Source organism: Aspergillus tanneri (genome assembly GCF_003426965.1).
Source record: "Aspergillus tanneri strain NIH1004 chromosome Unknown AapTan_4_pilon_pilon_pilon, whole genome shotgun sequence".
In the NCBI taxonomy this organism is placed as follows: Eukaryota; Fungi; Ascomycota; class Eurotiomycetes; order Eurotiales; family Aspergillaceae; genus Aspergillus; species Aspergillus tanneri.
Window position 1 is genome coordinate 3,751,052 of NW_022984631.1, and position 13,919 is coordinate 3,764,970.

The 13,919-nt window shown below is 49.9% G+C and overlaps 7 protein-coding genes across 7 annotated transcripts; 5 read left to right on the top strand and 2 right to left on the bottom strand.

Moving 5' to 3' along the window:
• Nucleotides 1-239: 239 nt before the first annotated feature.
• ATNIH1004_006417 (FAD-dependent oxidoreductase) lies at nucleotides 240-1,770 on the top strand (the record flags this gene model as incomplete). Its single annotated transcript, XM_033571049.1, has 2 exons — nucleotides 240-1,337; nucleotides 1,399-1,770. The coding sequence occupies 2 exons, from the start codon at nucleotides 240-242 to the stop codon at nucleotides 1,768-1,770; spliced, it is 1,470 nt and encodes a 489-aa protein (XP_033427081.1).
• A 286-nt stretch (nucleotides 1,771-2,056) lies between these two features.
• Nucleotides 2,057-3,280, top strand: ATNIH1004_006418 (isopenicillin N synthase family dioxygenase; the record flags this gene model as incomplete). The annotated part of the gene is made up of 5 exons (XM_033571050.1): nucleotides 2,057-2,341; nucleotides 2,391-2,471; nucleotides 2,526-2,909; nucleotides 2,964-3,143; nucleotides 3,188-3,280. The coding sequence occupies 5 exons, from the start codon at nucleotides 2,057-2,059 to the stop codon at nucleotides 3,278-3,280; spliced, it is 1,023 nt and encodes a 340-aa protein (XP_033427082.1).
• Nucleotides 3,281-3,936: 656 nt separating this feature from the next.
• ATNIH1004_006419 (FAD-binding oxidoreductase) lies at nucleotides 3,937-6,507 on the top strand (the record flags this gene model as incomplete). The annotated part of the gene is made up of 5 exons (XM_033571051.1): nucleotides 3,937-4,065; nucleotides 4,116-5,262; nucleotides 5,317-5,423; nucleotides 5,641-5,754; nucleotides 5,812-6,507. 5 exons carry the CDS (start codon nucleotides 3,937-3,939, stop codon nucleotides 6,505-6,507), a joined length of 2,193 nt encoding a protein of 730 aa, XP_033427083.1.
• A 64-nt stretch (nucleotides 6,508-6,571) lies between these two features.
• Nucleotides 6,572-7,432, bottom strand: ATNIH1004_006420 (YoaK family protein; the record flags this gene model as incomplete). The annotated part of the gene is made up of 3 exons (XM_033571052.1): nucleotides 6,572-7,161; nucleotides 7,226-7,255; nucleotides 7,306-7,432. 3 exons carry the CDS (start codon nucleotides 7,430-7,432, stop codon nucleotides 6,572-6,574), a joined length of 747 nt encoding a protein of 248 aa, XP_033427084.1.
• A 2,366-nt stretch (nucleotides 7,433-9,798) lies between these two features.
• Nucleotides 9,799-10,882, top strand: ATNIH1004_006421 (isocitrate lyase/PEP mutase family protein; the record flags this gene model as incomplete). Its single annotated transcript, XM_033571053.1, has 3 exons — nucleotides 9,799-10,008; nucleotides 10,060-10,207; nucleotides 10,260-10,882. The coding sequence occupies 3 exons, from the start codon at nucleotides 9,799-9,801 to the stop codon at nucleotides 10,880-10,882; spliced, it is 981 nt and encodes a 326-aa protein (XP_033427085.1).
• A 399-nt stretch (nucleotides 10,883-11,281) lies between these two features.
• On the bottom strand, nucleotides 11,282-11,783 carry ATNIH1004_006422 (uncharacterized protein; the record flags this gene model as incomplete). Its single annotated transcript, XM_033571054.1, has 2 exons — nucleotides 11,282-11,443; nucleotides 11,496-11,783. The coding sequence occupies 2 exons, from the start codon at nucleotides 11,781-11,783 to the stop codon at nucleotides 11,282-11,284; spliced, it is 450 nt and encodes a 149-aa protein (XP_033427086.1).
• Nucleotides 11,784-12,723: 940 nt separating this feature from the next.
• Nucleotides 12,724-13,509, top strand: ATNIH1004_006423 (uncharacterized protein; the record flags this gene model as incomplete). Its single annotated transcript, XM_033571055.1, has 5 exons — nucleotides 12,724-12,789; nucleotides 12,901-13,009; nucleotides 13,058-13,296; nucleotides 13,346-13,356; nucleotides 13,407-13,509. 5 exons carry the CDS (start codon nucleotides 12,724-12,726, stop codon nucleotides 13,507-13,509), a joined length of 528 nt encoding a protein of 175 aa, XP_033427087.1.
• Nucleotides 13,510-13,919: the final 410 nt, after the last annotated feature.

Sequence of the window (13,919 nt, forward strand, 5' to 3'; positions counted from 1 at the left end):
CCATCCGGCCGAATTGTCTTTTTTTATTTTTAATTGTTATTTTTAATTGCTATTTTTTATTTTCATTTTCCGGTAGATTGATTTATTTTACTTTATATCGCCCCTTATGGCCGCGTCCTGGTCCCGCGAAGGATTTATGCTCACGACCCCTCGCCCAATCACTCTATATCAACCCGTCAATCGTCCATAACACAATACACAGGATTGATGTTGATGGCGCGATCCCCGAATTCATGTCCATGTCCACCGTTGAGATGAACGCGGCCGAACCTCCCGCCCCCATTGACTGGTGCAATTTCTGGACAGAATCTGAACGGGTGCGAGAACCGGAAAGCGAATGTGAACGCTCTCTGACCGCGATCATGGCCCCGCGAACCATCGCTATCGTCGGGGCCGGGATCGCCGGTATCGCTTGTGCTTTGTCTCTGGCCAAAGAACTGACCCCGTTCGTTCCCGACCTGCAGATCAATATCTTCGAACGACACGAGATACTCTCCACTTCCGGCGGCGCCATCAACCTCACCCCCGTAGCACAACGACATCTCGACCAGCTAGGCGTGCTGGAGGAGTTGGACCGACTCGGCGTAGAGGGCGGATCGGATGTCGATGCCATCGAGGTTTTCTCTAGTCGATCGGGACGGCAGCTCGGGTCTATCGATTTCACAGACTCGTCCGGGAAAGGCATCGGCGGATACAAGGGACGAAGAGTGATGCGGATTATGCTCTCCATGGCGATGCTGACGACCGTGGAGCGTACGAAGAACGTCAACGTAGTGTTCGGGAAGAAACTGATACGCGGCGAGGAAACCTCCGACCAAGCTATCTTGTATTTCCAGGACGGCACCACCGCGAAGGCAGATCTGGTGCTGGGATGTGACGGCGTGCATTCGGCCACTCGAACCAAATGGGTGGCTCCGGGATCCGTCTCCGAATACACGGGGATATCATTTGTGCAGACCGTCGTGGAGTCTAAGACGGTGAAGGCTCCGATCCATTTCCGATCCACCGCCTTGAATATCTCGCGACATGGCTCGCTCATCTCCAGTTACTGTGACCGTGAACACGAGCAGATCTTCCTCGCGGCTATCGTGCAGGTTCCGGAGAACTTGCTCTCACAGTACCGATTGGAGAGTGGAGCGGATTGGCGCAAAAAAGCAACCATTAAACGCGCCCTCAGTGAGGAGATGCGTATTCGGTTCGGTAAATCCGGTCTGCCCTGTATTCGCGAGATGACGAGCAATCCCGCCGATTGGATGATGTATCCTGTATATCAGGTCCGGCCGGGAGTACGATGGCATACGGAACGGGTGATGCTATTAGGTGATGCTGCGCATGCTGTAAGTCTATCTATATCCTATACCCTATATCCTATATTTCCGGGTTATACTAAATATGTAGATGCCCCCTCGAGACGAATCCGCCGCATACGCACTCGACGACGCGATTCTCTTCTCGCGGATCCTATCCAAACATCGGCACGAGCCACCGTCCGCTGCATTCAAAGCCTATGAAGACCTGCGACGCGAGACGGTCAACGCGGCGTTCCGATCATCGCGACGCATGTGGGAGAAACATCGCGATATGAGCTTCCTCGAGGGTCGGTTGAAGGAATGGACGTTGCCTTTTTATCTGCGCAATTCGAGAGAGGCGCGGCAGGCGGCGTGGGAGTTTGATGCCACTAAGATCAGTATTCCTGTTCCGGTGGAGGAGCAGAGTTCGTCGTCGACATATTCGTTTGAGAAGGGTTACTTTTCGAGGATATCACTATGATCTCTCTCTCATTTTTATTTTATGTTATTTTTTGTGTATGTTTTTTTGGCGTTGGTGAGTGTTTGGGTATAGAAGGTTTGATAGCTGATGTATGGCATACGAATAATCCTAGTATTCTGAATTGATAGGAGTTGAAGAGAGAGAAACATCTGTCTATAGGTAGTTTCTTACTTCGTGTCCGTAGACATGAATCGTATAGCCGAGGTGATTGGCCGACCCCACCGAGTCAGCCATCCCGAACGATGACTCCAACAACACACACGACAAGATCGGTGAATACAACAAAATGACATTCTCCTCTATCCCCCTGATTGACTGGCAGGCTTTGCACTCCGACACCAAACCGGAAGCACTTGCCCAGCTCCGCGATGCCATCTTCCAGGTCGGATTCCTCTACCTGACCAACCACGGCCTGGAGGATCTCATCCGTCGTGCCCATGCCCATCTCCCTGAGCTCTTCGACCTGTCCGACGAGGTCAAGCAGAGCGTCAATATGATCCATTCTCCCTCTTTCGTGGGATATACCTGTCTAGGTGCGGAGACGACCGCAAGCAGGACGGACTGGCGGGAGGTTCGTCCAATTCTATAAGTTGATACTTCTACGCATCTGACATAGACAGCAATATGATTTCGGATCCCCCGGTATGAAGAAATGGGCTCTGGAAGATCCCATCTGGCAACGGCTTGAGGGGGAAAGTCAGGTAAGTACCGTAATTATTCGGGTTAAATAGACGACCTTAAGAGTTATTATATAGTATCCCACGGAACACACCAAAGACCTTGTTGAGGAATACATCCAGTCCAGCGCCTCTCTGGCGCGACAATTCGTGCGTGCCGTTGCAGAATGTCTATCCCTGCCGACGTCCACTTTCGACTCCTTCCTGGGAAACATGGACCGACTGAAATTCATCAAATATCCCCCTGTCGCGCCTGGTTCGCAGGGCGTCGGTCCCCACAAGGACTCGACGGGGTTATTCACCTTCCTGGCGCAAGACGATACCGGTGGACTGCAAGTGCTGAACAAAAATGGTGAATGGATCGATGCACCACCTATCCCGGGGACTTTGGTTGTGAATATCCAGCAAGGATTTGAAGCCATCACGGGGGGTATTTGTACGGCGACAACGCATCGGGTTGTGGTATTCTCCCTCCCCCTCCTCCCCCCAACTTTTCTCTATGTATTAATAAAATAGGCTCCCATCTCCCGAACCCGATACAGCATTCCATTTTTCATGGGCGTGCGCATGGACTTGACGCTCCCACAGCTGGAGGAGTCCGCCGCGCATATTGTGCAGCGTATCCCCGCCAGTGATGATCGCAAGAAACGCGCCGTCGATGTTCCGAGCGAGTTTCTCTCGCCGTTGTATTCCTGTGTAGGTCTTATCCTTGACTAGCTACTTTTGTGCTGACTGGGTAGTTCGGCGAGGCATACCTTCGAAATCGTATCATTAGCCATCCTGACGTGGGGAAGAAGTGGTATCCGGAGTTGTATGAGCGATATTCTAAGTAGGACTCGGAGAGAGTATATTATGTAGTGGGTAGAAAGATCTACGGTTTAACTTTGAGATAAATAGATATGACCTCCAACTTCATGTGTCCAGCTGTAGTCAGTTACAGGTATATTTAGCAGTTACAAGTTAGTCAGTTTATATACTAGTAATGTGTTAATTGCAGAAAAATAATACATCCCCCTAACTAAATTATCAAACTCCAGTCTGCTCTGAAGAAATACACATAATCAAACTTGACTCCACAACATATTCTCCCTATAGATAGTTGTGGTCAAGACTTGCAGTCTACTTAACTATTCTAGCAACCTCCCAGCTTGATATTTCTACCAATCAATGTTTTCAACACTTAGTATTTGATATACTCTTAATATAATATCATAGATACCGCTTTATACATTACTAAAACTACCTGGGTAATTCACTAGCCGACTCTACTGTATATTTACATTTGATATTATTATGCGTAAGTATCAAGCATAATATCAAACATAAATCGTACTAATGTTTGACCGGAAGCATTCCGAAAGATCGATTGTATAATCGGTGGAGATCGGCTCGCTAAGCGCACTAGCAACCACCACTCCCGCGTCGATCCCACTCAGGGATCTGATCTGTCCTTCTTACTATTCCCTGTTAGAGGATACACCTATACGACATGGCTATCGAGAATACTGCTCTGGAATCCCTCCGCAGCACGCTGCACTCCTCCACTGTCTACACGCCGGATTCCCCGGGGTATCAGGAGAGTTTGCGTCGATGGTCCGAGACGGGAGTTAAACCCGCTGTAAGTATCCTTTATCCTTCGGTATGTATAAGCATATATTAACTAGGCAGGGAGTGGTGGTCATGCCCACTGAGACGGACGATGTTCGCACAGCGCTACTTTGGGCCCAGACCCACGGGATAGACATAGCCGTCAAAGGCGGCGGACACTCCGTGGCGGGAACCAGTTCCAGCGACGGCGGACTGGTAATTGATCTATCTCGGATGAACCGCGTCACGGTGGACGAGACGACGCAGACGCTACGGGTGGGCGGCGGCGCAGTGTGGAAGGACGTGGACGAGACTGCGGCGCAGTACGGGCTTGCCGCGGTCGGGGGCACAGTGAACCACACTGGAGTGGGCGGATTGACGCTGGGAGGTGGGTACGGTTGGCTGAGCGGACAGTACGGACTCACGATTGACAATCTCCGATCGGCGACGGTGGTGTTGGCCACCGGGGAGGTGGTTACAGCGTCCGAGGAGTCCCATCAGGATCTCTTCTGGGGCTTGCGCGGCGCGGGATACAATTTCGGCATCGTGGTCGAGTTCACGTTCCAGGCGTATCCGCAGTCCGACCCCGTGTATGCGGGGATCGCGTCGTTTGCGCCGGAGAAGCTGGAAGGAGTGGTGCAGGCCTTGAACCAGCTGATGGAGAAAACGGATCCCCGGTCGGGGGCGATGTGTATTCTGGCGCAGCCGCCGGGGGCGCCGAGTATGCTGGCAAACGTGCTGGTGTTTTATAACGGCACGCAGGAGGAGGGCGAGCGTCGATTCGCGGACCTCCTGGCGCTGGAACCGATGGTCAACATGATCCGTATGATCCCGTACTCGCAGGTGAATTCGTTGCAGAATCCAATGGCGACGTACGGCGATCGCAAGACGTTCAAGGGGGTGTTTTTCCGCACGCCGCTGGATGCGCGGTTCCTGCGCAGCGTGCTGGACGAGATGAACGCGAAGAACGACGAGCATCCCGACTTGATACCCGCCTTGTTGCTGGAGTGGTACGATATGCGTCGGACCTGCGATGTGCCCTTGCAGGCTACAGCGTTTGCCAATCGGAGTGCTACGCAGAATGGACTGTTGACACTGCGGTGGACGAGCGAGGAGATGGATGCCGTGTATCGGCAGTGGGCTCGAGATATTCAGTCCCGGTTCCAGCAGGAGTTTGATCGGAGTGGACCGGAGGAGGATGTTCCTCAGTATATCAATTATGCCGAACGTAAGATCCCCTGACTGAGATCAAAGAATAACATGCTGACTGCTGACGAAATAGCGGGCGACGTGGTGGTGAAGAACATCTACGGGGGGAATCTCCCTCGACTTCGCGAGGTCAAGAAGAGATATGATTCCAGGAATATCTTCCATAAGATGCACCCGATCGTGTGATACAAGTTTGTCAGATGGCTTGAATCAAGGACTGGAATGGTGGCTGTGTACATATAAACCCCTTACGCCATCCCTTGAATACTCTTCCATCTTCAGTCAAACAGTCATCAATTAATTTAGTTCTATTCATTTTATGTATCTCTGTCTATCTATCTGCCCGTCTATCTATCTATCTATCATGTACTGGCTTCTTCTAATCCCCCTGGTCCAGGCATTCACCGTGGACCAGCTCTGGACGCTGGAGAACCACTTCTGGACGCAATTCCTCTATCCAGCCAATACTAAGCAGATCAACGCCACCGACACGTCCGTCTTCGCTGAGAATGTAAGCCTTCATCCCATCCTACATCGTACATCCTATATCACTAATATCTATGTATAGGTCCACGGCCGCGTCGACATCACCCGAACCTTCACCGGCCGCGATCTCAACAACGAATACATCTTCGGACTCTTCACGCAGCCGGAATCTGTCAGTCTAACCGGTGTACCTATCGCCTATGATATCACCCAATTCAGCGGCAACGACCGCATCGCGTCCGCCACAACGGTGGTCACATTCAACGTGACAGCCTTCCAGACCATCCTCCCCATCACCATCGACACCTGGATCGAGTTCAACCAGGATGGCCAGATCATACAGTACGACGCTACATTCCGCTGGTTCGACTACTACGTCGACCGACTACTTCGTCTCGCGGCAGAGGAATTCCAGACGACGGTAGACGAGGCGAAGACTCGCGTCGCGGGACTGATTGCCGACACTGTGTGCGAGGTTAGTATGCAAAATTGTGCATCGTATGAACACTACGAGAGTCATGAGCAGTGTGTGGAGTTTCTTACTATGGAGACGCGGTTCGGAATGCCATTTGAACTCGGAAGGAATACACTCCTCTGTCGGGAGGTTCATAAACATATGGTTTCGTATCGGCCGGATGTTCACTGTGCGCATATTGCGCCTTCCGGCGGTGATTACTGCGTTGATGATATGGATTATGAGGCGGTGGTGTTGCAGCGGTATTTTCCTGATTCCTGGGTGGTGGGTGGATTTGCGGAGGATAATATTTGGGTTGCTTGATATCATCGAATAATCAGTACTCTAATGGTTCAGTAATCTAATACTAAACCACAATATAGTTATATTATATAGAAGAAGACCACCCCATCCACCCCAGCACAATCCCCAATTTCAACCCCGTCGCAATCCACAACGCCGCGAAGATATTCCCAGTCCCCTTGGTAATCCAACCACCAGCGATAGCACCCACCATAGTGAGCACGAAAGCAATCACACGCCGATCGCGCTTCTCGTTCCGCACAAGAAACAGCTTCGGGTCCGACATCAAATCACAAAGAAGACTCGTGATAACCACAGTTGGAATCTCATTGAATCCCAGCGCGCGACTTGCCACGATCTGTCCGGCGGATTGGATACTCAGGAGCACGATGGGTGCTTCCTGGGTCCATTCTGTATCGGTGGAAGAGGTATTATTCTTCGGGATGCCGGCGATGGCACCGCTTTGTACCAGGACGGCCGTGATAATCAGCATGATGACCTGGAGCAGGAAGGAGAGGATGAGGGTTCCTCGTTTTGTCGCGCCCAGGAAACGGTTCAGACGAGCGAAGATGAATGAACCGATGATGAAGCAGCCGATGGAGGTGAGGGAGCGAGCCCAGCCGTATGGACGGGGGTTGAGATTGGATGCGCCGAGGCCGACGAAGATTGTATTTCCTATGCATTTCCATCAGTTCTGAATATGTGGATTATGTATTTGTATCGATTTGCGGAGACGGACCGGTTTGCATCGAGACAAATGTATTGTACGCTATATCATTAGCCGTCAGGAATGTCTGAGCATGGGAATGAGATACATACCATTGTAAATCGTGCTATCCACTAAACCTGAAGAAAAACAGCAGGCGAGAAGAGGCCAATGGGCATATTGAGGCTGGATCTCCGCTCTCAGAAAGGTCGAGAGACGATTCTTCTTCAGGTCTAACATGGCAATAGAGAGGATGAACTACCAATATAGACAGGAAATATTTCCATAATGTCTAATAAATATCTCTACTGTGAAGCCAAGAAGCCGAGACTTCTGTCATTCAACATTAGTTAGCAATTAGTGGGTCAAAGCTGACTGACACTATACGGAGATAACCATCAGACGAATCAGGTCCAATTCCGTCTCCATCGTGCAGAGAATTCTGCAGGATTACTTGGGTATGAGGCCCTCTTACTACTTACTACTCAACATGGCGATCGACAAATATGACCTAAGCGCTGAGGGGATTGATTCGCAGAGATTCCTTGGCGAGAAGTTTCTGAGTAATCGGATGATGTTTTGTGCAGCACGGCAGAGCCTCCATGTTTGATAACCCTGATACCATGACGCTAATAGCCATAACAACCCAAATATGGACAGCAGATAATGCCTCATGACAAATCCAACCGGGTCACTCCCGCAGCCTACGTAACTCGGCATCAATCACCAGGATCAAGCCCCGGTTCAAAGGCTCCATCCCCGACGGATCCTGTCCAATCGCTTCGAACGTGCCGTGCGGATGTTTATCAAGACTAGTTTCTTGGCCTTATCTTGGCATTCTCTTTTCGTTTTTTATTTTATTTTTTATTTATTTCATTATTTGTTAAAAAATAAAATAAAAAAAAGAAGGAAGAAGAAAGCACATGCCAACTCCGCCTCAATGCTGTATAACCTGAGTACTATCCATATGCATGGATGGATGGACGGATAGGCGGGATAGGCGGGATAGGATGGGATGGATGGGATGAATGGGATGGATGGGATAGTTGGATAGACGGGATGTGTACCACCACTTGATCGACAGACAATCACCACCGCAGAACTCCGGAGGAATCCCCGATTACGACATTCCCCCTCTTCTCCATCTCTTCAGCAGTTGAGCTCATCTCCTCTCCGCCGGGCCCAGCCAAGGTCCTTGGCTTTGAAACCCGATTCTCGGCACCATACCAGATCTTCCGTTTCCCCTTCTTTTACGGGCCGTTCCGTGGAGAGGACTGAGGACGGTGGATCTGCTCCTTACCAGGCTGAGTTCTCAGTTATCTATGGAGTAGAGAGGTATTGGGAGAAGAGAGAAAGACGGCTCCGGCGAATTTCGTCCCGAAGGAAGAGTTCAAAATTCGACTTCCGGGGATTCAGCACAGCCACAGTCAGTACTACTCGGTGATATATGGCCGGATATTAATTTTGATTCTTACTAGGGTTCCTGCGGTGCTTTCTCTTCACCCGTCCCTGGTTGGAGTCCTCGTGGATGGCTGACTGGTCTGGATCCATCATTCTCAGCCTGTCGTTTCACCTGCGTCTTATTAGACTTGTCGTGGAGTCAGCCAGTTCAAATGCCTATATGTAGGTATGTACTTTGATGGAGTCGATGGATGAATTACGCTATTGATTGAGTAATTCTGGTCTAGACTTACTTTTTATGCTTCTGATTAGGTTTGCTTTTCGCATTTCATATTCCATATTTTATATTCTCGACACTGACAATTGGACACGGAATCAAATGAATTTTTTAAAAAAAGAATGAAAAAAAAAAAAGGATAAAGGGAAATAAATGAGAAATCCTCCGAATAAACGCAGATCAACCCACAAACACGGGGCTAGCCATGCAGCAAAAATGAGAAATAAAATAAAAAGGGAAAGATATGAGGCCAAGAACCGAGCAATGCGGATCACAACCCGCAGTCTGACATACATCTTGACAAGCCCTACTTTTCAGTTTTTGAGCCAGTGACTCGCTGCCAACCCTTGGCGTGCAGTCACCTCTGGTCTGGAGGAAGTCTCGCCTATTCACACGGACTTATCCCATCCCCTTGTCTGGGGACAAGCTCCACATCGTCAGGGCCAACTGCTTATCTCTTCGCCAAGATCGTGTCTGCAATTTCTACTCTGGGAAGAGACGGGGGGTATTCCCCCCTCATCTGACCTTGGAAGGTTTCGTTTCGGGGTCTCCGGACTCCGGATATGTCCCAGGTAGTGCTGCAATGATCTGGTTCGGTCTTGTCATTCGTCGGGACCCCGGTTGATGATGAGCAATTGAGCATGACCTTCTCTTCAGCCAAGTACTTGAGTTGCATTCTATACTACTCGGTACATGGGGAGGTTGGTAGGATGCGCCAGGGTTTCATCCCGGAGGGAATTTTCTCCGAGGTATGAGAATGGCCTATATAAAGGTCTTCCTTTGACCTCAGAAGCTCCTAGTTCAGACACTTCTAAGATTCAGAAAAGATAGTATCTCATCTTCTTGAGTTTAGATACACATAATGAAAGTTGAAGAACCCTCCACCCCCATCTCAACGTCCACCTCCGCCTCCCACTCCACCTCCAGCATGGCCATCACCATCACCGTTGAAAAAGACGGCTACTACGAAGTCAATGGCACGCGGCAGGAGCCCACCGTGTCGCTGCACATGTTGGCCGGAGCCTCCAAACTTCGTCGTCAACTCCACGACTCCAACGAGTTGATCGTGTGCCCCGGTGTGTATGATGGGCTGTCTGCGCGGGTGGCTATGGAGGTTGGCTTCAAGGCTCTCTACATGGTACCTCCCTCTACCGTATCCATGCCATTAGTGAGATATCTAATAAATTAGACTGGAGCTGGAACAACGGCCTCCAGACTGGGTATGGCCGACCTGGGCCTGGCTCAGCTATACGATATGCGCACTAATGCCGAGATGATTGCGAATTTGGATCCGTATGGACCGCCTCTCATTGCGGATATGGATACGGGGTATGGAGGTATACTTCTTCCGCCTCCAATATATTCTATATAAAAATGCTGACGATATAGGCCCTTTAATGGTTTCCAAATCCGTGCAACAATACATCCAAGCCGGCGTCGCCGGCTTCCACATCGAAGACCAAATCCAAAACAAACGCTGCGGCCATCTCGCCGGTAAGAAAGTCGTGGCCATCGAAGAATATCTGACTCGGATCCGGGCTGCGAAACTCACCAAGGACCGACTGCACTCTGACATTGTGTTGATTGCGCGCACCGACGCGCTGCAGCAACACGGCTACGACGAGTGTATTAAGCGACTGAAAGCGGCGCGTGATCTAGGCGCCGACGTTGGACTGCTCGAGGGGTTCACCTCCAAGGAACAGGCAAGACAGGCCGTGCAGGATCTAGCTCCTTGGCCGTTGTTGTTGAACATGGTGGAGAATGGGGCCGGGCCGGTGATTACTACCAAGGAGGCTCAGGAGATGGGGTTCCGGATTATGATCTTCTCGTTTGCGTCTCTGGCTCCGGCGTATCTAGGTATCAAGGGAGCGTTAGAGAGATTGAAGAAGGATGGTATTACTGGTATTCCGGATGGGTTGGGACCAAAGAAATTGTTTGAAGTCTGTGGGTTGATGGATTCAGTGCGGATTGATACGGATGCTGGGGGAAGTGGATTTGCCAATGGCGTTTAATTCGGATGATGCGTTTTCTTCGGTTTACTTGGTCATTTTACCATCAATCATTCAAATTAACTAAATTAACTAAATTAAGATTAACCCCGGTAAAAACTACAAGATGGTTGGCGCCAATACTCCGTACTTAGGCCCGACCTCGTATCCAACTAGTGCTCACTGCTCCACAGCTCACTGCTCTCTCAATCACTCCTGGTGATTTCAGTCTTATGTCCCCGTCGGTTCAACCCCCCATACTAGCTTCGGCTCAAACCCTTGCTTCCCGCCCTCAGTGTCTTCGCATAATCCCGGCCATAGACTCAGCCGTACCATCTGCTTTCCGCTCGTGACGCTCTTCATCTTATCCGTGTGCACCTGGCACGCCGCACTGTGGACAAATAGTATACTTATTCCAGTCGCTCAATTGTCCACTTGAAATTGGCGCATTTGCTGCATGATTTGTGCTAACCGCGCCATCCTGCCTCCCGGTGGGGTGCATGCATATTCACCCAGCCCGAACTCGGGCCAGAGAATCGTAGCGCAAACCTTGGTGTGCCATAGTGCATGTGCTTGAATGCCATGCTACTAGCGACTCGTCAGTGGCTGGCGACATGTGGGCCTGCTCGGTTAATACTTTCGGTCCAATGGCACGGACGGAAGATACAATACAGTCTTGGACGATCCTCGCTTGCATGAGTCTCCAGTGATCTTCTTTTCGGACGGTTTCAGGTCCTGGGATAGTCCACGAGAAGATATGCCGGCAGATGTATTCATCACGGCATGTGCAGGAGCCCAAAAAATAGGGCATGGTATGTGGACGCTCAGCCTGAGTGATTCTCAACGATGGCGGACCTTTCAGTCGGGTTATGTCTGCGAAATTTTTTATCACCCAGGCGTCGACGCGTCGAGGGAGCACCGTCATGATGCTACTCGCTTCCTCATCGTTTAATGGATCAGGATAATAGTTCAATGTGTTGGTTTTCTTTAGAAGTTTTAGGGTCTGCTTGTTGTTGGTCTCTCGTTCGCTCCCGAGCTAGTACTCTAGTTCTATAGATCGCTATCGCATTGATGTGGCTTTTTATTCTCAATCATCTCGACTTCAGCTATTACTTGTGGAGAAGAGCTTCCTGGAGTGTTTTACTGCTTATCACCATCTCTGAGGAATGGGGTTACGATTCTCCTGGCAAATGGTATATAAGGAGTACAATTTTCCATGGCCATGTCTGGTCAGAGCTCAAGCCAAATATGCGCGGAAGGCTTGCTCGAGGGCTCATATCCTGTGTGGTCAATGTGCCATTCTGATCGAACTCTGACTGTGTTGTGTATTTCCATTGCCAATATGTGATAATAGCACTTGTATATAAATCAGAATTTGATGATTTTCTTCCGTGAGCGACACATACCAAACAGGATGTTCTGAACCCACTTTGCTCACATGATGCTCTCTTCTGAACGCTCCAGGCCACTCGCGCTAGACTTCGACCAGCTATAGCGGTATATCATGATGCCTAGATAGCTGAGCTGCCGAAACTGAAATAGTTTCTACTTGGCCTGGGTGCGGAAACAGTATGTCTCTTGTCTCCCCAGCTCTGCTTACTCTAATGAATCCAGGAACTGCCCCCAAGAACCGGACAACAATCACCTACTCGGGCTCCAAGCTCTACGGAGTTATCAAACCAAGTCATTCAAGGCTCCTTCTCGATAACTGTCAGAAATCCTAGTACCAGCCCTCTGTGGCTTCTAACCTGCTGCTGAGAGAGCACGACAAGACCGCCGTGGATGTAGCGGGGGCCTACGATTCGCATCTGGTCACTCACATCTAGGGTCTCTTGCAACTGACTGTGCCTTCAGTTTGATCGGATATGGCAAAGGATGCGATCATGAGAGTGGCTTTGAAGGCAGACATGTCTGCCGGTCGTGTCACTTTGGTGTCTGAGCCCGAAGCAGCAGCACTGTACTGTCTGGGAGCGATGGATGGAAGGTTGATCGAGGGGAATAACTTATTACTGTCATTGGAACCATACGCTGACAGTTTGTAGAACGGTGACACGCTCCTTGTGGTTTATGCCGGCGTTAGCACCGTCGATTTGGTCTCTTACGTTCTGAAGAGACCATCCCTTAGTGTATCGGGGGTCTTAGCCGGAGCAGGTACATTCTCTCGTGTGTAGTGACAGAGGAATGCAGCTAAGATGATAGGTGCAATGTACGGATCCACAGTGTTGGACGATCGCTTCGAAAACTTGCTGAGCCAGCTGTCTGGTCGAGAAAAACACCATGAAATGCCCGAAAAATCACACTACATGGCTCTTCAATATTGTCAGGACACCATTAAGCCAAAATTTGATAAGGAACTTGATGGTGTATTCTGTGCCGATGCCCAGTGTCGAAGACGATATTGGGATCGGGGTAGAGGTAGGCTTTATCCAGCTGGATGGGTGCGTTGCATAGCTTCCTTGCGTTCTCGGGATTAACAAGGTGATACAGCCGCGGAACACGTCAGTTCACCCGCCAATGTTTCTATCTAGTCGAGGCTAATGATCTACAGATGGTCCGCTGTAGTACAGCATGTACCGATGACACTGCACATGACACTACTAATGGATGCAGAGGCGCGGTCCAACACGGATCAAGTGGAAATCAGTTATTGAATGAATTACCCATCAACATTATGGAATCGATTTTTACGCCACCTATAACCCCTAGAGACATAGGCCCAACGAGGCCTGGTGGTCCTCACGAGCAATGGAAAGAGGGTAATCAGATACGTTGGTATATCAAAAAGGACACAAACCGTTCCATGTCCAGACATGAATTTCTCAGCCATTTCTTATAGAGTCAATCCATCACCGAAGACAATCCCACTAAACTTCCTTTTATTGGATAGTCGGCCCATATAATCCAAGCAACCTCTGTGGGACGACCGACTTATACCTTTGTCACAAGAAATATGCTCCTGCGAGAAAACTCGTGGTGGAAGGCTTGTCCCGTGGCACCGTTAAGCTAATTTGGATGTTTAGACGTCTCTGTATGTCAACTCCACTACGATCTTCGGTCTGTC